Source organism: Micropterus dolomieu, linkage group LG04, assembly GCF_021292245.1.
Source record: "Micropterus dolomieu isolate WLL.071019.BEF.003 ecotype Adirondacks linkage group LG04, ASM2129224v1, whole genome shotgun sequence".
In the NCBI taxonomy this organism is placed as follows: Eukaryota; Metazoa; Chordata; class Actinopteri; order Centrarchiformes; family Centrarchidae; genus Micropterus; species Micropterus dolomieu.
Genome location: NC_060153.1, coordinates 27,453,813 through 27,481,719, shown reverse-complemented (window position 1 = coordinate 27,481,719; position 27,907 = coordinate 27,453,813). Strand labels below are relative to the sequence as shown.

The 27,907-nt window shown below is 43.3% G+C and overlaps 1 protein-coding gene across 1 annotated transcript in view; it reads left to right on the top strand.

The window, feature by feature from the left end:
• maml3 (mastermind-like transcriptional coactivator 3) overlaps positions 1-27,907 on the top strand; it is a 107,225-nt gene that overhangs the window by 36,873 nt on the left and 42,445 nt on the right. The window contains exons 2-3 of the mRNA XM_046047038.1: positions 12,829-13,572; positions 14,538-15,467. Coding sequence (XP_045902994.1) covers positions 12,829-13,572; positions 14,538-15,467 — 1,674 coding nt within the window. The remainder of the gene's footprint in view (positions 1-12,828; positions 13,573-14,537; positions 15,468-27,907) is intronic.

The following is a 27,907-nucleotide window of genomic DNA, read 5'->3' as shown; positions in this document are numbered from 1 at the left end:
CCATGTCATCTGCTGATGTTGGTCCACTGTGTTTTCTGAGGTCCAAGGTCAACGCAGCCGTCTACCAGGAAGTTTTAGAGCACTTCATGCTTCCTGCTGCTGACCAACTTTATGGAGATGCAGATTTCATTTTCCAACAGGACTTGGCACCTGCACACAGTGCCAAAGCTACCAGTACCTGGTTTAAGGACCATGGTGTCCCTGTTCTTAATTGGCCAGCAAACACACCTGACCATAACCCTATAGAAAATCTATGGGGTATCGTGAAGAGGAAGATGCGATACGCCAGACCCAACAATGCAAAAGAGCTGAAGGCCACTATCAGAGCAACCTGGGCTCTCATAACACCTGAGCAGTGCCACAGACTGATCGACTCCATGCCACGCTGCATTGCTGCAGTAATTCAGGCAAAATGAGCCCCAACTAAGTATTGAGTGCTGTACATGCTCATACTTTTCATGTTCATACTTTTCAGTTGGCCAACATTTCTAAAAATCCTTTTTTTGTATTGATCTTAGTAATATTCTAATTTTCGGAGATACTGAATTTGGGATTTTCATTAGTTGTCAGTTTTAATCATCACAATTAAATGAAATAAACATTTGAAATATATCAGTCTGTGTGTAGTGAATGAATATAATATCCAAGTTTCACTTTTTGAATGGAATTACTGAAATAAATCAACTTTTTGATGATATGACCAGCACCTGTACACTTACCGTCTCTCATTTAGTGTACAATTTATATAGTGCTGCTGTAAGGTAGTTACCGACCTAACTGGCAACACACTAGCGCATGCCAGCCACATAAGCCTGCCGAGCTAGCTTGCTTGCACAGTCCCTAACATGTTAACAATTATGACATAAATATAATAATAATAAATTAACCAAGTTTATCCAAGAGACAAACTTTAAATTTTGAAATTTCCTTCCAAAATCCCTCTGTAGTTAATGATGGTCTAACTGAACCCTGATAAATGTGGAAGTTGTCTCATTCCAACAGGTGACAGAGTAATAGGGGGTCAGGGAAATACCAGTCGGGCACAGTCTGTATGCATGTCTAATCAGGCCAGTGAAACACCTGTGTGGGTGTATCAAGTGTGTGAAGTGGCTTTAAGATATTGATGCGTTACAGGTTAAGAAAATGTGGCTAGTGTGTAATTCTCTAAGTCCTCTACTACTCTATTATAAGTAATGTAATGCAGAGTGTCAGTACCTCAAATCTGAAGTCAAGTACAGTACTAGAATAAACATAATCTCCTCCTATGTCTGAAACACACACAGAAGTGAGGCACACACTGTCTTACAGGTATACTGCCTCTTCCAAATGCCAACCCATTATAAAGGACATGCATTATCTCTGTGTGTGTATGTGTGGGTGTCTGTGTATGCACACTTGGATCTTGCATTTGTTTCCTGAATGCACACATACCGGGTTGGACTTTGTTCTTTCCAGGTCTAGTTGAAATGGGTGTTTAGGCTGTGTAAACAAAGACACACACATTCAAGGAATTGCACAGCGTTGTGGCAACAGCAGTCTACTACTGCATGACCTAGTTATACACACACATAAAAATAAGAGAGAGAAGTGTGAAGGCAGCCAGGAAGAGAGAACGGGAATAACATTATTTTATTTATTTTATCCTGCTGCTGTCTCATCAGCTAATTTATCATGGCTGAAATCAGAAGGCTAGTTGATCAACTGATTGGTCAATCCACAGGAATGTTTATGTTATTATAAGTATTATAATTGTATTAAAATAGTGGAAGAGTCCTGCAGCCTAGATATACAAGAGACAAGAGGGGAGAATAGTGAGATGGGTGTTGTGACTCAAGTTAGTGGGATGTGCTCTCGTGTGGCCATCGATCTGCACGACTAAGGACATCTGGAGCACAGAGCAAACACACACACCAGCTCAATGGGTTCATTCCTCCCAGAAAGGCGCTCACACACAAACACTTCCCCATTCAGCATGTCTTTTGGACAACACACACACGCACACACTCACACTTAACACACACTCATTCACACTGACGCGTGTGTGCAGCCAGTGAGATTCTGGCGTTGCTGCCAAATAGCCATCAGGGCCCCTCCGCTCGCTGCCACAGTGATCTGTTACCATAGCAGCCTCTCTCCCTCACTGTAGCTCTCCCTCTCTCCCCCCTCAGCTCTGAGGCAACAGCGTAGAGAGGGAAAGCTGGTGGAAAAGAGGGAAAAAACAGCCGTTCCTGCTACTGAGCATCCATAAATCTGTGTGTGTGTGTGTGTGTGTGTGTGTCCAACCGACAGGCTCTGGCAGAGGCAGAAGCCGAATGGGTTCCCGAAAAAAGTACGCTGGCCTTGCTGTGGTACATCTCCTGACCGAGCCTATCAGAGGAGCCCCTCTAAAAAAACACGCAGATATAAACATATGGTAGACTCATACACAGACTAATACTAATATTACACACAAACATACTGTTGTTTTGGCTGCAGATGTCATCCTCTACATATGTGATAATAGAAAGGCTCCACATGAAGAAACAAAGGTTAAAAATTCCCACTACGTTTCCACCCGTCTCTATATCTCCGTTGCTGTCTCTCTTTCTCTCAGTCCTTTCACCGTGTCTCTCACCTTCTTTCGGTTTCTTCCTGTGTTTGATGTCACCCATGTTGAGTTTAGCTAGCCTTTCTTGCTTTCCCTTTGGTTGTTGTGTCCATAGAGGACAGGTTTTGGACACAACCTGTCTATATGTCTTTCTCAGTTCAATTCAGTTAAATTCAAAGGAGTAAGTTAGCATGAAAGTTTTGAGAACAATGTTGCCAAAACATTAAAAATATAATTTGTCCAAATATTTGGACTGCACACCATAAGAGTGATATGAACATTAACACAACATTAAGATTGATATTCATTCTATATATACAGTATATTGTATGCATTTATTTATGGGTGTGCATGCATGTGCGTGTGTGCACATGCTCTTGCACACTCTTGTACAGAAACCCACTCACACACACATACACAGCTGTCAGGCCCCTCCTGGTGACCATCTGGCCCTGAAGCAAGAAGTCCCTCCCTTCACTCTTTTCTTTCTCTTCTTTCTTCACATCTTGTACTATTGTTTTGCCATATCTACAGTCAGGACTTCTTCATTGGCCTCAGTAGCTAATAAATTACATATTTCATTGCTTCCCCATGACATTCACAAAATAATAGGCCTTCGGGCCACATACCAAAGTGACCACCTGATCAGAGAAAGTCACCAGCAGCCACTGGTGATATGGAGTCCCAGTGCGATATTTTTCCACATACTATGGCTTAACATAGCGCATTTAGCCTGGAACGGGCCTTTATTATTGCCTTTATTTTAACCAGAGTATAACTTTGCTTTGTAAAGAGTTCCAGCTAGTTGGAGCATAGAACGTAAAAGCAGATCTTCCAAGCAATTTTTTGTTTATCCACAGATGAGAAGGTTCGAACAGGATGTGGAAAGCCTAAGTTGTCTTATTATTACTTTTATTATCATTAATCCTAGCACTGTTTTTAAGACAGAGTGTACATAGTGCTTTGACAGACAAAGCAAAGCAATATACCCAGAAAGCAAAATAACAGCAAGGCCAAACTAAAGCAAGACAAATATAAAGTTAAAACAAGAAAGTTCTTAATACAATAGATAGACCTCGCGGGACTTTCGGATAATTTATCACCGTTGATGAACCACACAAAGAATATTTTATCGTTTTTAAATAGCCTGCTACTTGAAATAGACCCGCAAGGAACCACGATGTGCATGCAGCTGTCGGCAGCACGGCATGCACGCAAAAGGGAGAGAGAGGGAGGGAGAGAAAGGGGTCTTCAAAAAGCCTCTGTTTAGCTGGAAATTTACAGTGTAAGTTGAATGAATTTTAGACTGCAGCTCTGCAGCTTCTCAGGATTAAAGCAGAGCTACCGTGTGTAACCCCCCCCCCTCCCGCCAACAATCGCCGCGCACAAAAACACACATGATTCGACTATCAGTCGACAATAGGCGGGACTTGACGATTCTGATTCGACTATGTAAATCCTTAGTCAGGGACAGCCCTAGTGTAGACAGACGTGTGCTTCTAACTCCGTCACACATGGTGTTGCCAGCGGCTTGTTTTTACCTGTCACCTGGAGGGCGTACCTCCTACAGGGCTTACGCTCTCCCATCACGGACCCCAACCGAGCAGGTACCACAACCAACCAAGAGAGTCACAAGTGCTGTAATAAGGGCAGATCCCCAGCTGGCTTCCCACAAATGAACAATAACATTTGTTTGACAAAATATTTCTTACTGAAGGTCCACTTGTGAGCCGGAGGTTTAAACAGCAGATTTATGGTCCTTATCAGCAGATGGAGTTTTGTGAGTTGTTATCGTGTGTGTTTGTTGGGACACAGTGGCACCTTTAGAATAACAGGAAAACCTCCTGTTATTTCAATTTGGGAGTGTTGATGCAATATTCCAAAAGGCCCCATTGAAATAGCCTATATTTGCAAATTAGCTTGTCTATAATAGAATTTGACTTGACTGCTGCTTGGTTTTAAGTAAACGTGTAGACAAGCAATACAACTCAACAACCAGAGGAGTCATTTTTGGAGTTGTTTTTAACATCTTCTGTGAGCTGATAGAATTTCTTAGTATCACTCAGTCTTTCACAATTGATGTTTACCCTGTTTGACTGGAGCTTACTGTCTGTTTTGGAATATACCACAGAAACCAGCAGTGACACATTTTATTTTGCTTTCAAAAAAGAGCACAAAAATAGTGCAATCAAGAGTGCTATGCTAATCTTTAGCCCTATGCATTCCCTAACATATACCGTCAAACTCAGTATCAACTTTTCAAATTTTAACAGGAATATACTTAAAGGAAACCATGAAATGAAAAACTGTTTCTGGATTTCGTGGAATTGTTTTCCGTCCGAAAATAATTACATCTTTCTTGTCATTTAAAATATAAATATGACACTATTTTTGTCTTTTTGTCTCTTCAAACGTTTGTGTTATGATTACCAGAGAACCAAACTTTGAATCCCAGTTTCTCTTTCTACAATCAAATCAAAAAGAACAACAGTGAGGTTTCATTCACGCAGATACCACATGATTTTATAAAGCTAATAGGTCAACAGTTGTTGCTGTTTGCTGTTATTTCATGTCAGCAATCATCTTTTAACACTTTTTTTTTTTAAATCATCAGCGTCCTATTGTGCAACACAATTTCACCATCAGATGCCAAAATATCCCACTAATCATGTTTAAGCACTGTTTAGTTTCGTCTGTTTCTTTCCCCTGTTTCTCCTTCTCCCTATCTGGTGTGTAGTTTTTTTCGTAGCTGCTGGCTGAGCCCATGCTGTTGAGTAAGAGGGGGGAGGGGGAGGAAGAAGAGATGGGGTGGGAGGGGGAGAGAAAGAGTGATAGAATAGAGAGAGAAGGGGGGCGGTGGGGTGGATCCGTTGATTTACTAAAGAGTCAAACACGACCAGTCTCCCCTCCCACACACCCACTCACACTTCCTCCCTCACCTCATCTCTCCTTCTCCCTCCCAACCCCACCCCCCACCCCCTCCTGGCGTGATGGTACAGCTCCAGAAACAGGAAGGAGCCGCAGCTCTATAAATAGAGAGGAGCTGCTCAGCCAGGAACCACACACAAACAGAGACACACACACAGTTTCCCCTCTCTCATCCCCTTATTTTGTTTCTTTCTCTCTGTCTGTGTTGCTTCTCTGCTCATTCTGCGTGCACTTTTTCTTACTTACACTTTATCTCAAAAATGCAAACACGCACACTCAGATGAGATGCACATACAAACATGCACACAGTCCTTGACTCGGATGATAATTAGTTGTGCGTTTATTGCTAATGGTTTGTAAATGTGTCTGTTGACACACACTGCTCTTTAGCCTACTCTGTTTTATCTTTTATTCACTGTTTCTCTCCCTTGCAAACATGAACACACTCACACACACAAAAACACACATACATTAAGGTCTCTGTTATTGAGTCTGGGCCGGGATGGATGGGGGTAGATGGGGAGGAATAAAGTGATGGTTTTCTGTGGCCACTAGGTTTTTATGTCACGTCAGCAGGTTTGAAACTGCTGATGACACACAAACATGTGGCTTCTTTCTTACTGCACACACACACACACACACACACACACACACCCACACCCACAAAAATGACCACAGCAGTGTTTAGTGTGTGTATTGTTATGTGGGTGGTATTAAAGTTGAGTGATGTCAGGCTAACATTGGACAACACTGACCTAACAACAACTACATAAATGCATCCCATATTTTTGTGAATGGATTCTGTTTTTATTATATGCAACTTTTAAAGTCAGCAATATGCCCGAGTTTTCCCTATATTGTTGAATCTGTTGGACAAAATTGTTGAGAATACACTAAATATCCTAACTCGGAGTCACGTCCAAAGAATACCAGCATGTTGGCTGAAGGAGAAAGAAGCATGACTTACATCATACATGATGCTCCGACTATACAAAATATCACACTGGATTCATTGGCAGATTTGGAAAAGGTCAAATGTAGGGAATTATTGTTAAGAATATGAGACGTGCGTGTGTATTCAAATCAGGGGTGTTTAGGCCTCCTGTGTACAGAAGGCAGACCGGCAGGCGCTTTCTCTCGCTCTCTCACACACACACACACACCCTTCTCTGGGATGGTGGCCAAATGGTTCTTTTGTTTGTACCTTCCTCTTGTCACTTGAAGTTTGTTCTGGGATCTGGTCATGAAAACTGAACACTGTGTGTCTTTAAAGATTGGCATGCAGAAACAGTACAGTCTTACAATAATCAAATTAATGTAAAGGTGTCAGGGTGGAGTACTGCACAGGCCAGGCATTTTGGCCCTAGTGAAGAACCCAAAGCTAATGTTTTACACTCTAACTTACCTCTTTGCTTTGATCAGAGAGAAAGACAAACACCCAGGTTAACGGTTTCCTTTTTTCCAGACTACACGACTTTCAGCGTTGGCCGATCGCAGTGCTGTTCACACTACACAACTTGCCGTCTTGTGACGGGAGTCTTGAAGTCGTTGTGGCGTTCACACTACCTGACTGATAGGTGACAGGGGGTCACACACTACACAAGCTGACAGCGGCTGTGTCACCCGACGCTGGTCTCCAAACCACATTTTGTCAAGAAAACACACATGAAATGCGAAACGGGAAATGACGCGACCTATACATGAAACAGCTGTTGTTTGTTATTATAAAGACGGCAATTATAAAGACAAAGAATCTGGGTGAAAGGATGGATTAGCACAGGCAGGTATCAGGGATTGTCTGAGCTACAGAGAAAGCTGGAGGTGAGTTAAAAGTGTTTTGCGGTGAAAAAGCAGCTGCCTGCTCTCATTGGCTGGATGTGGATGGTACAAGTCTCATCTCTGCAAGAAAGCAATTAATTGACTGTTTCTTTAAGGTCCAAACTTTACCCAAACCTTCAGTCTGCTCACTAATGTGATCTCTCCATCTTGGTCCCTTTGGGCTCGGACCAAGTTGCCGATCCTTTATGTGGGGGTCATTCACAGAAAGGCTCTTCTGGTGAGTTTCAGTGACTTGCTCAAGAACAGCAGGATGGATACTTGCTGACGTGTGCTTGAGCTAGTGTCTTTGAGATGAAGGGCAAACTCTGCCTGTTTTCCTTCTTCCTTTGCCCTCATATCCTCCTGGTTCTTTTCACTAACTTGAGTAGTAATGAAATAATAAGACGGTGTATCATAACATTAGAAATGTTATGCATAAAGAAATTGTAAGATAGTATAGCAAACACTGACCCCTCACTGGCATCTATTCCTGTTTAAAATCAGCCAGTCAGTCAGTGAAGTCAACTTACAGTGTCACTTTCTTTAGAGGAAATGAGGTCCGTGGGACATGTAGCCATGCTGCAGCTCGCTTGATACAACAACCAAGTGAGGTAACAAAGCTGAAGGATAACATTGGTGTGCTTTGGTTTCAGCCTGTGCCATCGCTTGTTTCTCTTCTCCTTGACATTATGAAATATCCCTCAAAACAAAATAATTTTCCGATAAGTCACAACTGTGTTTACTCTACACCTACACTTAGTTAACTTGCCAGTTTTGACAATTTCAGTGGTCACGTGGTAGAGACCCTACAACTAAACAGCAGCATTTGCAGGCAGGTTATGGTTTAAATGGGTGAATACATGCCAGAGCTTTTTGCTTTAACCCCCACCAACACCGAACACAAACACATACACACACAGCGGCAAACACATTTACCTATTAAAGACCTGTTGGATTTAATTGACTTATTTCACAGTCTAGTGGGCCAGACCGGAACAAGCACACACACAAACACACCCGCACACTCACAAGCAAGCTATATGCTGGTCTGCACCAGGAAAACCAAATTCAATTTGGACAATCATGACCAATATGTGTGGGTCTGTGCTACCTGTATCTGACTACCTCTTTTATAGCCACACCACATAATTCATCTTTGTAACTTCACTCAACGTTACTTTAAACAGAATCCTGAACAAATGCATGTATATTCTGGGAATTGTTTAAAAAGGATTTACAGTCTTCGACAGACAAATTCCCATATATTCTCTTTTGGTGGTGACATTTGAATGACAGATAATATAATAAAAAGACACTACTGGCGGATAGGTTCAATAAATTTAGTGGGGTCCTACTGTCTGTTTTATTGTTAATATAAAAGCTCTGGTTGTTCCTTTGTGATGCCGGGATGTACATATGTGCCATATTCGTGTGTGTGTGTCTAGTTAACTCGCTTTGGTTAACCTTTTTTCTCTTGGTCTCAGTGGTCAACACCCTGAAGCCACTCACTGTGTGTTTGTGTGTGTGTTACTGGCAAGAGTGAGGAGATGATGTGGTGGTGAGGAAAGAAGGAGTGAGGGAGAACGGGTGGAAAGAAAAGGCTGGCGAGAAGCTGTGATAAATATTAGGAGGAACACAGTTTGTTTTTCCAGCCGTACAAGTGTAATCCTATAGACAAAAGGTTTGTGCTGTTGCTTTGTAAAAAAAAAAAAAAACCAACATATTGTGAAAGTGTCTTGACATAGAGATGTTCTTTTACTGCTGAGACTTGGGTTTGAATTCGATACGATGCTCAACCTTTAAACAGAGGGAGTAAGTGAACGAGAGGAGAGGAGGAAGAAGGAGGATGCAGCGCACAAAGCACCAGAGCAGCAGGTTGCTATAACAACAGCACCTTAGTGGTTCCATCTCTGTCTCTCTTCTCTCCCTCCCTCTCCCTCTCTGATCACCCTCTCATCGTTTGCTCCCCGCTGTCATTTGGCGCGCTATGCCTTTCCATCAAGCCACCTATCTCCTCCTCCTCTTTCTCCCTCCCTCCCTCCCCTACCTACCGCTTCTCTCCTTCACCCTCTCCCCTCCTCTTCATCTTCATGTTCTGGTAGCTCTTCCACTCAAAGGAAAAAGACCTTCTGCCTGACAAATAAATCCCTTCTGCCTTCCTTGTGTGTGTGTGTGTCTCTCTCTCTCTCTTACCTTTGTCTCTCTGTATCTTTGTCATTCTCGCTCTCTCTGTGTCTGCTATGGGAGCTGACAGAGGAGCAGTCAGCAGGTGTTTATGTCAAAGAATACAGAGAGAGAGAGAGAGACAGAGAGAAGGGAAACAAACAGCGCTCTCATCTTTTTTCTCTCTCCTGTCTTTGCTCTGTTCCATCCTCTCGTCCTTTTTACTCCGATGCTCTTTTCCCTCCGCTAAGCACTCCAGCTTGATTAAACTACTTCAATATTCTTTGTCTCTGACTCTCGATGTCTCCTTCTCTCTTCGCCTGGCTCTGATTCTTTCTCTCGCACACGCCGACACTTGTTTCTCTCAGTTCAGGTACTTTATTGCTGTGATTGTCAAATGAACAAAAATATTGTTTCTGTTGGCGGTGCATGGCAGGTTCAGAGGTGTAATTGGGTTGCCAATGGTGCTAAAAGAAACAAATGATTCATTAACTACAGGTATATGAAGTATTTTGCACTGGCTTACAATTTTGTCATCCTGTCACGTTCCCTCAGGCTGTGGCATGCTGACTCATACAGTACTGAGCAGACAGAAATACAGACCATCTTTGTCTGTCTGTCTGTCTGTCTGGATGTCTTTGTTTCTGTCTCTATAGTCAGGATTTTATCAAGAAGGTTAAACTGGTAATGATTTATTTTATAGGTGGGTGTGTATGCAAAACCTCTGCATGCGTCTGTGGGTGGGTGCTACAGTTCACACCACCTTGATAATTACGGGAGTTTTTATAGGTGGGCTTTGAAAGACGAGTCTGTTATTACCAACATGAGTCACTGGCATTTAGGGAAAGCCTGTAACACACACACACACACACACACACACATGCATTCACAAGCACAGAAACACCCTATACATACACAAAACCAAACCTGCACACAGGAGACCTGAATTATTTAAACCCATTGATTGCAGGACCACACACAAACACACAGAGATGATGAAGCCGTGTCGTGACAGTGGAGATGTGGTTTTTTCTCAGTTGTTCCACTAATGGCTACACCAGCACAAGAGTTCAAGTCACACACTAACACACGCACACACACACTGTAGTTTTGGCTGTCAATACTATTAGCGTTTATCATGCCATAAAGATAATTAGGCTGACTGTCAGTCATAGTGGTGAACAGAGGGGAAAGCCAACCTGACAGCCCCTCCCCACACACACACACACACACACATTCACACACCAGTAGGCCAAGAAAGTCAAAAAAGGATGATTTGTGTGTTTTTGTGATGGTGTGTGTGTGTGTGTGTGTGTGTGTGTCTGCCAGCTTGAGTGGGTCCACGTCAGGGTCAGAATACAATCTGAATATATTTTGTCTGTTGTTCCATTTGAATAACAAAGAGCTAAGCGTGCATTTGCACACACACTTGTATCAGTGGTGTTTCCTTTGTGTGTGTGTTTGACTCTTTCACATGTGACAGCTGAACGAAATTTTACAAAATATTTTACTGCTTCTCGGCTCCCTTTTTCACAGAAGACTGTTTGAAATGTAGATCTGCAGGATACACATACTGTGTGTATAACTTGCAAATGGTGTGCATTTGTGAGACTGTGCATTTGTGTGTGTGTGTGTGAACTGACTGAGAAGGAGGAAGTGTTAGTGCAAGAAGGGTTAAGTCATATAGTATGAAAGTGAATGGAAGTTTTTCAGTATATTATCCTGTGTTTTGTTTCTCCTTTTTTGGTAATTTTAATTCTACATTTTACTTTCACTTCCTGTAGAAACACTGCTTCATTTTAAAACATTTAAAGACGTAAACTGTAAAGATTTCCACCTATGGAACCTTTAATAAATTTGGTGCTTCCCATCCGCCGTTTTAATAGCTTTTAATAGCATCTGCCGACTTCATTAGGGTTTGAAGTGCAGTTAAGAATAAAATTGAGATTTTATTCAGTTGTGCAGCTACCTTTTTGATTACAGTTTAGCTGTTGCTGATTCCCATTGTTTTCCTGAGTCTACATTGCTGCCAACTTCCTTGTTATCCTCGTGAGGGACTACAGTGTGCTTACTTTTGATACATACATAAAACCATCCGGCCCTCTCTGGTCTCCTGGAAAAAAAGATTCACCAGGACTTTGTAACGCACCGCTCAGATTTTGGCAGATGTCCTGCTGGTATTGTGCAGACTAGCTGATGTTTCAAAGGAATAATGTCCCTTTTTCTGAGTGTAAATGACACTTTGGCACCAAAGCAGCACACCAGAAGAATCTGAATCAGCTTTACTGCCAAGTAGATTCACACAATTTGCTTTGGCGTTTTGGTGCTTAACAATAAACATGGTAGGTAGAAGATATCACAAAGATATTGCAAGTGCTCCAGGTGAAGAATCATAAATATAAAATTTACAATAATATATAAAAAATGTAAAAGAATAATAGACAATATGTCCAATATGGCTGTTGTTATTTAAAGTACTGTGCATTGATCAGTCAGTGTCCTTTTTTTTCAATCACTGAACTGTAAGCCCTATGTATCATCTATCAAACTGAATTTTTATGTAATTGTCAGTATTACATCCACTTGGGAGCCCGTTTTTGAAAACATAGATGTAGAAAAAAGGGGTGAAAAGGCGTAAAATGGAGATCATTTTAAATGTCTCATTTTGCCAAGGCCTATCTCTGCTCCTTTCCCCGTTTTCTGCCCTTTGTCTCCGTTCTTTCTAGCTATGTGTCTGTTTCTGTTTGCTGTCCCCACCATACCTCCTCTCCTCTCCAATCCAGGTCTATGATAGTGATTACCTTAACTGCCAGCCAGCATTCGTTAGCACCCTGTCGTTATCTTGTCTGTGCCACGAGAGAGGCAGTGAGACTGTTAAGTTAAGCGGACTGTGCGGAGGCTGCCTACAGTATGGCTAAGAGTAGGGTGTGCATTTAGATGGACAGGAATACTACAGGTTCTTTTGATTTTTACTTCCCTCCTCAGAAAACCTCAAGTCGAGCCTGCTGACATTCCTCGTGGAGGGGTCTGCTACTCTTCTCATTCTCAGTACTCATTATGATGTGATCATTATTCCAGCCAGATTGAATCTGTTCTAAAAGCATGATTGATTTGTCTTGGTGATATTTGGATTTCCAGCACAGCTCCTGCATTCTCTTGACAGTTCTTGATGTGTGTAGAGGAAGCTGCCTGTTGCCTTATTGATTCAGTACCTCATGTTGTTTCCATTGTCAGCACCCTGAAGACCACAGAAAAGTTTTCATATTGCTAACATGTCCCATCTCTTGTGCTCTCCCAGCCCTAATCCATTTTCTTTTTCCTGCTTATTACAGCTCCAAGAGACCGTAAAGAGGAAACTGGACAGTGCACGATCGCCCCTCAATGGAGAACAGAACGGCATCTGTGATGGAGGCAGCTACTCACCGACTACCAAACGGGTACGGAAGGAGGGCTCCGGTGGCTTGGACTCACTAACAGGTCTCCCTAACAACAACAGTAACAACAATGTACCACCCATCTCTCCACTGCATCACCAAATGGACATTAAGCCCATACTTGGCGGGCCAAACACTTCTACTGGAAACAACACTACAAACAGCAATGGCAACCACGTAGGCCAGGCATCAGATGAGCTGGGGAAAAACGGGGGCAGCCATCTCTCGGACATGAAGCTGAATGGCTCCTTGGACCTGGAGGACAGCTTCAGCCTCCTCAAGGACCTGAAACAGGAGCCACTGGATGACGGAGGTGGGATGGAGTCCTCTGATCCCCAGTCTCTGTCCAATCAGAACAAACTGTTCTCAGACATCAACCTCAATGACCAAGAGTGGCAGGAGCTGATCGATGAGCTGGCCAACACTGTGCCAGAGGACGATATGCACGACCTCTTCAATGAGGACTTTGAGGACAAGAAAGAGGCAGAGTTTGGCAGGCCGGCAAACAATCAGACACCAGGCCCACAGGAAGCAGCTGGGAATACGACAGCACCTGGAGCAGGGGTGGCGTCAGCAGCAGCCCTGCCTCCTCCTCCTCAGCCTCAACAGGGAGGGCCGCAGGTTCCCATGGGATCACCACAGGTCAGTACTAAGAGAGTCAACCTGATGTCATGTGGCAGGGGTGTATAACCCTTATCTCTGCCCTAAACTGTGACCAGTTTAGGTGATTCAATCACATGTTGATATTTGTGTGATAGGCAGCATTCCAGTACATTTGTTAGCATGTTACTACCAATTTAAATGCCTGTATTAAATCAAAGAAATTTAATATTACAAAAAAAGAGATACTTCTTTTCACTCTACTGGCAATGTAAGAGAACATATCTTAAGAAAGAAACAAAGATTTAAAAAACAGATGTGTTTTTTGGCCCCAAATAGGAATAAAAATGAGGTATAGGCAGATATAGATGTGCTTTGGGGAGGAATAGCCTGCCCTATAATGTAAGTTAATTAGTAAATGTCATTCTCAGAGTTAGAAAAGAGGTAGGATTAGGCACACATACGGGAACCAGTTGTTTGAAAAACAGTTGGGACATAACACCAGCGAGAGCAGAGGGGGCTTTGTAACAACAAAGACAGCTGAGCTTGCATTGCAGTATGAAGTTCCACAAAAAGAAACGTGACACAGTTTCCCACATCCAACCTACTACTCTGGTTATTTAACTGGCTTCAAATAAGGCTTAGCATTCATACAATTTCTCTTGTTCTTCTGTGCGGTGTCTCCAGGCTGTGTCGCCAGATTTGGCCAGTTAGCACATAGTATATGTGTCTTTACAGGCAAGTTGGTACCAAACCTTCTGCCAACAAGATTCCAGGAAGTAACTTCCCCTAAAAACACAAATCACATTTTTATTTAGCTGTTTGTATACAGATTTAACAAACAAGAGACAAGGTGTTAATTAGAAAGTTTTAGAGGTGTTAATAGGCCTAAATTTGAACTTTTTGGAGAGCCGGGCTTCCCCCTGTTTCCTAGTCTCCAATGACCCGGCGTTATGTTGAACTGTTCATTTAAGAGTTAATGACTCTGTGTTTGGACTCCTCCTCAGGTCCGACCCTCATCGTCAGGCCCTCAGTTTGCCACCACTGCCAATGGAACGCCTCCTCAGCAACCTTTGCAGCAGTCTCCAGCCGTTGCCATGGCATCAGGTTCCCCATTGCACAACTGCGTCGCTCGCTCCCCTCAGACTCCAACCCAGGCTCAGACACAAGCAGTCTCTAGGCCTGGGAATGGGTACATGATGAACCCAGGCCCGGGGGTCAGTCAGGCGGGCACAGGACCCGGTGCGGCTGTAGTTGCCCCCGGAGGTCAGCCTGTAGGGCCAGTGACACCTGAACTTTCTCCAGCAGAGCAGCTAAAAGCAATGGCTCAGCAACGTGCTAAACTGCTGCAGCAGAAGCAGCAGCAGCAACAAGCAGCTAACTGGTCCCCTGCAGGCCCTCCAACCAGTCCTTATAACTCCGGTCCCTTTAACCAAGACAAACCCAACAGCCCCATGATGTACCCACCGCAAGCCTTTAACGCACCACAGGGCCCTCTGGTGGCTGGGATGGCCCCAAACAATGGGCCTAAAGCCCCCATGAACAACTACCTCCCTCACAACCACATGGGCATGATGGGCCAGCAACAGCCAAACAGCATCAACCAGAACACTCTGTCCAAACAACAGCAGCAACAGCAGCAGCAAACGGCAGCCATGTTGTCCTATAACAACACCAAACCGCTGAGTCACTTCAGCGGCAGCGGCGTTGATCACATAGGCCAGAGGATGACTCCACCCATAGGAGGGAACAGTCAGGTTAAGAACCCCATGATGCCTCCCTACATGGGTGGTGGGGGAGGCGGCGGCCAGGGCGCGGGGCCGGGGCAGACCCAGGGGCCAATCCCAGGACAGACAGCCCACCTGAGCGAGGAGCAGAAGAGGATGTTGCTGATGAAGCAGAACATGCCCTACAGCGCCATGCAGCCTCATGGACAGGTAAGGGAACTGTTGTTTAATGAATGTGGTTTAGCAATGTTGTTCGCATTGCAATGGTGCAGTTCAAGTGTAGTCAATACTTTGGTCCAGGAGGAAGGTTTCCTTCAACTGTGGTTTGTCTATAGCTTGAGCTCTGATTCCAGTCATTCTTCAGATAAAATCGGAAAGCAGACTGTGGAGATGAGTGCCATGGTCATGGTGTTACACCACTCAACCTTGGGAAGAGACCGAAACACCATACGGTTTTGTCTGTCCTTGAGGAACTATATAAAAAGCTGGCTGTTCACTCAAGGTTTTATGTAAAACATACAGATCATTTGGAAGCATAATTTGGACTCCCATTTTTACATACAGAAAGCCCAATGGCAAGGATTCAGAAATAAAAAAAATACGCTAAGGTTATTTAAACAGTTGACTAGGACAGATTAAAGAAAAGGGATTGCTGTTTTATAAAACCTTCCGGAGGTGCAGCCAGGGAAGGTAAAATGGCGGTAGTTGCCCCAGCAACGAGCAAGGGCTGGGAATAGGCATAGGAAAATGGCCTGTCGAGAGTGTATTGATGCTTCTGCAACACTAGCAGCACTGATAGCCTCCCCCCACCCCTCCTTCCCCAGACACACAAGCGCATGCACTTACACACCACGCCAAACACCAAAGCTAAACGGCTCCTTAGCTCATATCCCCAATCTGTCACAGCTGACTGATGGCTGAGATTGGACCACTAAGCCAAGCTAGCTGCTGTCATTACCAAAAGCCAACCTCAGGCAGTTTGTTTCCCGAGCCCAGCAACCAGCACAGCCCACTCTGAACGCTCCAGTGGTTCAGCCAGGTGTCAGGTGTCCTTAATAATCCACCGGACAGAGGACGTTAAGGAACTGTGGGTGGACTCTACTGTAACAAATAAACACCTACACAAGTGAAACCTCACACTTGTATGGTTCTTCTTTTCATGATGTTGCTTATTATCTCAGGGCCGTTGTATTATCGTCAATAGAAAGTGTGTGGCTACATAATAGAAAGTAGCTACAGTCACTCAGTCACCTCGTCCTCCTCCACCCCTCGAGTGATCTCTGCGTCTACTGTCCTGCTCCTCCTCTTTCCTCCCCCTCTTTCTCCCTCTGCCAGAGACACTCAGCACCAATAAAGGAGCAGATTTATTAATATGGGGCCTTTGTGGCTGCTGCCTGGAGGGCTGTGTGTTTGTGTGCGTAAGTGAGTGAGTGCGAGTCAGTGCACATGCATGTTTGTGTGTGTTTCCTAGATTTGGTGGGTGGGTGGGTGGGGGGTGGAGAGATTTATTTGAGTGAACAGAGGAGAATTGGAGACCGGGAAGAGAGAGGAGAGGGATGTGCAGAGAAGAAAAAGAACGACTTAAAGGAGAAAGGCAAATGGAGAAGGAGAGAGATTTACTGTAGAGTGAGGATGTGGCATATTAAAAAGAAAGTCAAAAGCCTGGAAGGAGAGAAACAAGTGAGCAATGCAGAATGGGAAAGCAGAGTGTCTGAGATATTTGTAATATTTTTGTTGAATAGTCGCACAGGTCTCAAATAACATTAGCAAATCCACTATAAAACATATAACAGAAATTACAGAGCACTGTTTGTTTTGTATTTTGTAATAGTAATCATTTATTAGGGTGTAAGTGTGGGTATGAGCTTTATATCAACATTCACAAGATGTGGACAACTGGTGGCAACACATAAAAGGGGGAATCCACCAATTTCACACATCGAGATCAGTTGGGTCGTGGGGAGTAATCAAGCGGGATCCTCCGGGTCTGAAAAGTGCCAGTGCCGAAGTGCCTTAAACCTGCGTTCTTTCTAATGGCCAGCAGGCAGCGACTCCACTGGTTGCAAAAAGAAGTCAGATTGTGTTGGACTTAACTGCAAAATGACCCTACTTCTCACCTGATTTAGTACCTCAGTAAACACTTTCCTAATGAGTTTAGGGTCACGATCGCTAGTTGTAAGTCTCCTTCAATACAGCATGATGTTCATTTAGTAAATTATGGTCCCATTTTGAGGAGAATAAAATATAAAGCATGGTTTGTTTTAGGGCGTGGCTATCTTGTGATTGATAAGTTGCTGCCATGTCGACCTGTCAGTCAGTGTAGAGGTGACGTGTATCCACTGTACATTTAAGCAGCGCTGTTAAAACAATCACTAGCCTGTTCGTTTTTCCAGTAAGGCCTACATTTTGTTTTAAGCCTATTTCTCACTCTAAAATTAGCATCTCAGTTAATATCACAATTAACGTGAAATAGGGATGCACCTTGATAACCAAGCTAGCTAGCGCCACCCTCGCGTCTGGTTTAAAAAAAACCAAGATGGTGACATCGATGAATGCCAATTTGATAGACATCGCCAAATCCTAATGCAAAGTCATCCAGTGTTTTTGCCGCATGATCCATACTAGAGACTGGAAGTCAGGATATCTTCTGAATATTGGTGATATATTTTGAAATCTGTTCATATATTGATGTGTAATACAGAATCTCTGGAATATTGTTTTTATGGAAATTACTGTCACAGCAAGTAATTTCATCACAAGCACTGTTACAGAGGTGGGTCATATTAGATTGAATGCAATTAATAAAATTTGTCAGCCTTGAAAGAGGTCTTGCTCTTTCAGTTTAGAGTTTTCAAACCATCTATGTCCCAATTGTTGGCACATTGGACAAAAAGCTGCAAAATTCTTTGGTATGTCAAGGTGAGAAATGTTGAAAATAATGACAACATATGCCAAATGCAATAAACAAGGAGGTGCCACAGTTACAAGCAGCACTGAATACACATGCCCCTCAAACAAAAGATAGATAATAATTGTGTTATCATTAGTGTTATTTTACTATTTATAGTAATGATTGCATTTAGATTTATTCAGCAGCTTTCCCGCTGCAAAGCTGGTATATTGCCTGAGTAATCAATGGCAGTATAACAACATTTTCATCACTATTGTTTGTGTTTTATCAGCTTGTACATGGAGATGTCATGATGCAATAATAATTCCTTTCAAATCATTTCACACTTCCTGTTCTCAGTTATTTCAGTGTTGTTCATAGACCTGGTTAAGTAAAGGTGTATGTATATTTCTTGTTGTGGAGTGTGCTGATATGTCTTGTTGTTTGTGTGTGTGTGCGTGTGTATGCGTGTGCGTGTGCGTGTGTGTGCGTGTGCGTGTGCGTGTGTGTCGTCTCAGAGGTGGTGCTTAAACATCACTGCCTCTGTGCTCTGTCCCCTCTCTCCCTCTCTCTGTTTCTGTCTGTCTGTGTGTGTAGGCTAATCCAGTTAGCAGCTGCTCGGGGAAACTTCAGCCTCTCTCCTCAAAAGCTCGTTAGTCAAGCTTTAATTGTTGCTCCCTCGCTTTGCATATCGCCATGACGCTAATTTATGCCCGTTGTCGCGGTTACCGTCACCACAGTGGTGGATGTCTCAGTGGAAGCAGCAAGTGGGGGAGCAGAAGCGCGTGCATGAGTCTGTGGAAGATGTTTGTGTGATTGCCTGCGTGTGACGGATGATACGCTTGCCTCGCTGTGTGTGTGTGTGTGTGTGTGTGTGTGTGTGTGTGTGTGTGTGACAGAATGATTGTGAGACGGATGTGGCTTGTTGCGCAAGTGTGCGTGCAGCTGTGTGACGCTAGCAGCGCGGGGGCGGGTCTCTGGGGTTATCTGAGTGATGATTGGATGAGAATGGATTGACAGGTGTTGGGCTCAGAGGAGGGCTTCTGGTGTCGTCCTGATAAATTGGAGCGGGAGGTTTGACTGTGTGTGTGTGTGCATGAGTGTGGAAGTGAGTGTGTGTGTGTGCTTGTGCGTGTGAGGAGATCACAGTGTCACACACCGATTGCAGTGCACGAAGGCGCCGACGCCAGTGCTAATGACCCTGTGAGTCACGACACCAGCCCCCTCACACATGTGCACACACACACACACACACACTCAACAAATAAACTGGCTTTGAAAAACACCCACAGGCATGCACACTCTGACAAAGCCCCTCCTGCTTTCTACCTTCTCCTCCCCTCTCTTTCCAGAGGTGAAGCCTCTCTCATCATCCTCGCTGTCCTCTTTTTCATCCTTTTCACCATCCTCTTCTACTGAGAACCTTGACCTCCACAAGGTGTCAGGGGTGGCCGACTTAACACACACACACACACACATACACACACGCAGAGCCAGTTTCCCATAGGGTGTCTTACATGCACTGAACCCGACCGATACATTGGCTGGACCAGTATTATTGGCTGATTTTAGCTTAGAACAGATATACTGTATCAGAATGGTATATCATAGAGTTCAGCATGTACGGAACTTTTAATTGAAGCTCGTATCACATAAGTGAGTGAATTTACATAATTGAGTAAATGAGAGAGTCTCTTCAGATATGAAATTCAAACTGCTATTTGAATGTGGTTAAAAAAAAAATAATTCACAGTGCAAAAAATGCAATAAGCTGTGCTTTGTACTCCAGCAAGGGCTATTTGTGAAATCCCATCAATTTATTGCAGTTAGTGCCAAAGTGGGTGTCGTGGCATCTTGGGGTGCCATAACTACGGGCCAAGGGTTCTGCAAGATTTATTCAGTTTCACTTTTTGGTACCATACATGGAAAAAATCTAAAGTTATGTTTGCGTGCTGCCTTTTGAAAATACAGCTGCCTTTACAACAAATCTAAAGTTACCTGTTAGCTTATCACTCAGAGAGGCACTGGATACACTGGAATTGGACAAACCAATTTTCTACAGTTTGGTTTAGGATTAAGCTCCGTGGGTTGCATTCAATTACATTTTAAAGATGTAGTTCTAATTAGTTCATACTTTTACTACTTTTTATTTTGAGAAAGTGACGGCCCTGTTAGATGAAGGATAAATTAATAAAGATAAATTAATCACTGGTGGCAGGTTATTTTCATTTTAATTTTACCACACACAACTTCAATTAGGGTATTATTAAGTTCAGCATAGTTTGGCCTAATTTTAATTCTGATTTGTTTTTCAGTTTTATAGGCTGCATCTTATGTTTCTTATGAGAAACATATATATTTTGATATATAGAGTGAAAGAGGGAGAGAACAAGAGAAGAACTGGGCACAGTACAGCCCCAGACCAAGTAATTTCTCTCCCTCTCTTTCCTCCATCTATCCCCACGAGCAGGAGATATTACCTTACCTCCCTCCCTCCCGTACACACATTTTATCTCCTGCTCATTCTGTCACCCCCCTTACTCTCTCCCTGAGTTGCACACACACACACAATGAATACAGCTCTCTCTCTCTCTCTCTCTCTCTCTCTCTCTCTCTCTCTCTCTCTCTCTCTGGCACACGTGTCAGGGCTTGAGCTGAGCTGCTCTCAGATCCTGTAGAGAGGCTCTGAAGATGGAGGGAGGGCAGGTTGTGAAGGGGTGTTCGGGTGGAGGGGGGCGGGGTGGAGACTGCTGTGTTCTGGTGTGTATTTGCTCTTTCTCTCTCTCTCTGTCCCTCCTGAGATGCTTCCTGTTAAGACAAACACAAGACAAACAGCTCTCTCTGTGCTCCTGCTGTCCATTTTTTCAGTTCTGTTCCCTTTGCTTCCTCTCTCCTCTCGTCTCCTCTGCTTCTCTTCTCTTCTCTCCTCTCTTCTCATTTCCTTTTCCTATTCCTCTCCTATCCTTAACCACTCTGCCTCTCCTGTACTTGGAGGGAGCTGTTAGCTGTTAGTGTGTAAGCTCCATTTCACTACCCCAATCAATAATGTGTGTGTGTGTGTTTGTATTATTACTTGTGTATGTTCTTAATATATATAAATGTATGCGTATCTGGTTTAATGCTAGATTGTGTCTGTGTCTGATACAGCTGTGTGTGTATGTGTGATTTAAAACTGTGTGTAATGCAAGTGTGTATTGGAAGTTATGTAAGATTGTATAGTTGTGTGTGTGTGTGTGTGTGTGTGTGTGTGTGTGTGTACTACACAGTAAGCATGCATGATAGTGAGTGTATTATGCAAATGTATTGAGATAAGAGTGGGCACATAAGTGTGTTTATATATCTATATGTTTTGTGTGTGTGTGTGTGTGTGTGTGAGAGAGAGAGAGGCATTGGTAGCAGCAGGAGGGAAAACAATTCCCAGGGTCCCCTGACTCCCCACCCCACAACACAACACACCCCAACAAAGCTGTTTGGTTTGCTCAGACAGCGCCAGAGAAAACACACTGAGACAGACCATCTCTGCCCATTAGACACGCCCTCAGGGTGTGAATACAGGGTTGGAGAGGAAATATCAATACTCACCTTCACCAACAGGCTCTTTTATCAGAGGAATGTCACTATATGGTGGACTGTTTATTTCCTGTGTGTGTATGTGTGTCTGTGTGTGTCTGTGGGCCAGATTTACTAAAAAGGTTTGCGTGAGTAAAAACGTGTGCAAACTTGATATCACCAGCACATTAACACGTAAGCTGATCTACTAACGGTGTGCACGCAGAGTGACGTCTTTCAAAAGCGCAAGATAGCACCTGTTGTTCATTTAGTACTTTTGCCTTAATGGATATGCAGTTTGGGGCGTAACATGCAAATACATTTATTTACTACACGCAATGTGATCTACCAAGCCTAAACGCAATTTCACATGAGTGCAACAGCCTCTGTATTTAATACGTTTGAAAGGAAGGTGCAAACCGCCAAGTGTTGCGCAGAGATGGCTGCTGTTGTTGTAGCCAGAAGGAGACACAGCTGTAATGAAAGAAAACGTAGAGAAATTAACAATATTAGATAATATTATTCTATATCCAATATATAGAAATACAATTATTTAATTGTTTTTATTCGATATATATGAATAGATTTGTTTTGTATTTTCCTTTAGCTTTGGCAATACTGTTGTATTAACATTCATGCTAATAAAGCAAATTTCGTTTCGACCAGAATTTAGAAAGTTGAGCCGCCAGCTGCAGTAGTGCACGGATCACACGTAGAATTCAGCCAGAGGGAACAATCACCAGCTGTTCACAGCGTGCCGGTCTTAATATAGCGACACAACCCATTTTAGGTATCGGAGAGCGAACTGGGCGAACAGGGACAGGAGATCGCGGAGCCACCGGGCACGGTGCGGACGGTCGGTGATTGTTCCCTCTGGCTGGATGAAGCACGATCTGCTGGCGTTTCCTCACGTCTGGGTGATTCCAGCATACTGTATCTGCAGGGCTCTCAAGTTTTATCAAAAGTTTGGAGTTAGAAAACACGTGTTAGAGGAGGAGCCACTCACATTTTTGCAGCAGCGGCCCGTCGGTCTCAGCCAATTCTCTCAAGTTTTTACTAACAGTTAAGTTTGATCTATAGTTTATAATTGACCCGAACAAATAGAAATTATAAAAATAGCTAAATCTGATAAAAGACTATTCATACTTATATTTCAAAAATTCAAATGTAGCCTATAAAAATAAAAAGAGATTTGGCCCCAAACGAGGCCAATGAACAGCAGTGCTGAATGTATATCGTACATATAGGCATACTGTACTATTGCAGAACTTGCCCTTCAATTACTAGTTACTTTAAAAAATAGGCTTTTAGAGAGTTTAAATATGATGTTTTTATATCATTTTAATTAATTAACAGCTTATACAAGTCCAGCTAGTAGAACTACATCAGTTAGGCTAATTGACAGAAACTGAATTGTCATCTGATTTAGCATTAGTCATTTATCATGTAAAAACATGTCATGGCTCCAGCTTTACAAACCTGAAGATTTGCTGCTTTAACTTTTTATTATTTTAATGTATTTTTATTGATTTTGAGGTTTGGACTGACAAAACAAGCGTTCAAGGTGTCGCAGGGCTCTCTCACTATTTTCAGAATTTATTACAATCAATTAATGGAGAAAATAATCAGCTGATTAATACTAAAAATAATCATTAATAGCAGTCTGATAAAAAAATAGTTCAACCACAACCAACTACATTAATGCATGAGGAATAATAATGTAATGATATGATATATAGGCTAATAGTATAACAGTAATATGGGACATTTTTCTTTCTGCTTTTAATAGGCTACTTTTATTTTTAATAGGCTACTTCTACATTTTCCTACTTATACCTAATAACATACTTAACTTTTTCAATGCAGTACTTGAGTATTTTTACAGCGAGGTAGGCCTATTAGTACTTTTATTAAAACAAAAAAAATAAAAAAGGATCTGAATATGCCTAAGTAATTTTGTTCACCAAAATGGTTGTGAGAGGTTGGAGAGTTTTTGTCTGCATCAGTAATCATTTAGCATGAATTTGGCTACAGGATACTCCACAACATCAACTGCTCTCACTATCTTTGATCACAGGCAAGTGATTTCCATCCATGTTACTTAACGAACGTGCTTGCAGAGGGATCACGGAATTTACCCGGAAACAACACACATCAGCCTCACTGCTCTGGCGTTTAGTACAGAGAAAGCTATGAACTCGGCAGAAAAATGCTCGTCCATTAATTGTATATAGCGGGACCACTTCGTGGGCGTTATCTCTTAACTTACTTCTCAGCGTGAGAAATACAAGGTGTGGCGTGTGATCGTGTGAACTGGCTGAAATGCGTGTGTCTCACGGTGAATGCGTGAAGCTTGAGAGCCCTGTGTATCTGTTTCTGCTGGGGTTTCCCAAAGCAGTTTTTCAGGTTTGCTGTCCCAAGTGCTTAGTGCAGTCTCAGGCAGGATGGGCAGGTGCATATGATTTCCACATACTGGGGACGCACTGAATGGAACAAACCAAGGGTTTTACGCAGTCGCTGCTTTCCCTCCTGACTCACCATGGCGGAAACCATTAAAACACGCAAAATACCTAATTTAAATACTCCCACCTCCATTTTCTTTGCTCCTGTTGTCATCTACTTAATAATTCTTAGTAAGTCACCCATAACATATACTAAAATCGCACGTGCAATATTTTAGAATGCACACGGCCCGATTTACTAACATCCCGAGTACTAGAGTATTAAATATTGTTAATTTCTCTACGTTTTCTTTCATTACAGCTGTGTCTCCTTCTGGCTACAACAACAGCAGCCATCTCTGCGCAACACTTGGCGGTTTGCACCTTCCTTTCAAACGTATTAAATACAGAGGCTGTTGCACTCATGTGAAATTGCGTTTAGGCTTGGTAGATCACATTGCGTGTAGTAAATAAATGTATTTGCATGTTACGCCCCAAACTGCATATCCATTAAGGCAAAAGTACTAAATGAACAACAGGTGCTATCTTGCGCTTTTGAAAGACGTCACTCTGCGTGCACACCGTTAGTAGATCAGCTTACGTGTTAATTCGCTGGTGATATCAAGTTTGCACACATTTTTACTCACGCAGACCTTTAGTTAATGTGTGCACAAGCCCTCTCTAATATTAACCTCATCTGCAATATTGACCTGCAGGCCTCACTGTGTTAGAAACCAGTCATGACACAATGTGTCTGCACATGGTGTCTGAGTGTATGTGTATGTGACTTTAAGTATGTGCATATGTAGAAGAGTAACCATAGCCGTGTGTGTGTGTGTGTGTGTGTGTGTGTGTGTGTTTGGGTGGGTGGGGGGGTAGATCATTCTTATGCGGTGTCTGTGGGCCAACGGGAGGGAGGAAGGGAGATGCAGTCAGAAGGCTGCATACTAAACAGACTGCTGTCACCCCGCCAGCACCTCGCGTGTACACACACACACACACACACACACACACACACACACACACACACACACACACACACACACACACACAAACAGAAACATAAATGCATGCTTGGTTGCTCTACCTCTTACATAGACACTCACAAACAGTCCACACGCAGACATGCACGCACACACACACACTCTCCTCATGCCAGCTCAAACTTTGGCTGCCTTGCTCGGCTGCCGGTTGCCACGGCAACCATTGCCCACAGCACCTTGCAGCCCAAATCAATGGCAGCTCCAAGACGAGTGAAGGCAGCGGTAGCTTCTGTGTGTGTGTGAATACGCGACAGCATGTCTCCGTCCAAATGTTCGCGCCTATAAGCAGGTTGTACTTGTGTATTGTTTAGTGATAAATATGGCATAAGGCTCAGCTGCAGATTGCATTAGCAGCACAGTATCAATGTTGTATAAAATTTAATATGCCTAGAATAAACAGAATACATTTTTTTGGACATGAGAGAGATGGGAGGGAACAGTTGGCTATCAGAAGGAGGTCAGTCCATTAATTTCAAGTAATAATGTGTGTGTCCCAACTTGCTAATCACCTTGTTTGTGGTGATGGCCACCATGCCAAATGACACATACAAAGACAAACGCGAGGGACAACACAGATGTGACCCCGCCCTTGTCCCCAAAATGCACCCCATCCTCCCCATCTGCTCAGTCAGATGCTAAGACACACACGCACACACAATCACACACACGTTGCCACTTACCATTAACACCACTCAACACTGTTTAGTGACATGCTCCAGCAGGCACACACACATACACACACAACAAAAGCAGCCAGTCTTGTTAAGTCATACAGTTCACCTACGTGTGTCTGTCGGAGTCTCTGCATTCGCATGCCAGCCCCTTCTTCTCAACCCCCACCCCACCTTACCCATTCCACACGTATCTCACTCTTCCACTGCTCATCTCTCCTCTGTGTGGGCTGAAAGAAGGAGGGAGAGAATGGAGGAGGAAAAACCGAGAAGGCAGACAGAGGGAGGTGCGGTAAGGCTCTTTGAGGATTAGGTTGAGAATTTTGACTCTGTCTTACAGAGGAGAAAGGAGGTGGTGGTGGTGGTGGAGGGGATAGATTGACTCCTTGGAGCAATTTACCTCAAACGGCTCCGACACAGCTAATCCGCTCTTAAAGGAGCCTAATCCAACAGTCTTGTACCTGATACTGTGAAAAGAGAGAAAGGAGAGTGGCAGAAGGAATACAGCAAAACTGAGAGAAAAGCGAGAGAGGGTGTGGGAGAGAGTTGTGTGACTGTGTGTGTGTTAAACTCTTCCTATACTCCAAACAAACATCACGTTTGCCCTGTTCAGACAGGCAAAATGGTGAATTTGCCACAAAAAAAGCAATGCCAGATTGTTGATTTCCAACACTGCACAACCTGGACAGCTGAACTTGTCAAAGTTTTCACACAGACTGTTTCTTTTCCCCACAGTATACACTCTTGTCTTCAATTCAACAATGTCAGACAGTGGTAGTTCTTTAGGCTGCCCGATACTTTGGTACTTCTTGTTTTGAGAAGCTTGCAAGGCATCTTAAGATCTTAAGGTTGCTGGCAAAAATAGTTTGACAGCATTAAGAACTCATCAAATTTCTGGTGTTTACTTACTATTCTGGGACAGAAAGTTTGAGAAGCAGTGTTTTACTTTCGTCCTTGAGGCCTCTCGAATTAGATGAGTTATGGGTGGGTTTGTTTCAAAATAAAGTAATACCAGGGCAGGTGTCCATTTTACTGTTAGCTTTCACTGATAACATCTTTCCCAGTTAAAAAAAAAAAAAGAAATCCATTAGAAAACGCTGTACACAGACTTTATTTGCGCGGTAAAGGCAAAGTATGTTTAAAGGGCTTGTCCGATCCAGTTAGTTAATACAATGCTAAACTTAGGGACCGGAATAAAAAGTGCAGACAAATTTGAGATGGAGACATTGTGAGAGGGAACAGGAGAGAATAAATGGTAATACAGAAGGAATGAATGAGTTGAATGGTAAGAGGAATTGTGAGTCATATGTTAGTGGGGCGATATGGCATGGAGACGTGGGCTGCACTGGAAAAAGAAAACTGTATGAGAACATAGGGAAGACAGGCTCATGGACTGTATGCTGTTATAGGGCAGAGAAGGTACATGGTAGAGAGAGAATGGAAACCAATCACAGCACGAGAAAGATCACATGATGCTCATACAAGAGAGGGAAAATAGAGCAACATGGAGACATACAAAGAAAGCGTAACCTACATACAGATGTCCAAAGAGTTATGAAGACCGACAGCAGCGCAGGATGAGAGCAGGAGGGCCGGAGCAATGATTGAGGAGATGGAGACGGAGGGAGCTGTGGTTTCTCATTAGAGCTCTGAGAAACACACACTCGGAGAAAACACACATCGATATGTGCACTTGGCTAATGTCTCGTCTTTCTCTCTCTTTCCAGAGATTTGTTTCGGGTTGTTAGGAATGAGGATCTATTTCTAGTGCAACACTAGTGTGCCCTAATGCACACATTGACGCTGTGTGCCGATGCTTATACAAACGTCTGCACATATTGAAAGACTTTAACCCTTATTCTTCCCTTTTTGTGCCCTATCTGCACATATATTTTCCCTCTTCGTCTTTATTTATTGACTTCTCTGCCCTGCTCTCCACTCCTCCCTCACTGCCTCCTTCTTCATCCTCTCACTCCCAGGTTTTTTACTCCGTGTATTACTGTCCACCTCCTTTCCCCATTTCCTCTGTCCATCCCCTAGCTCCGCTCCGCCCCCC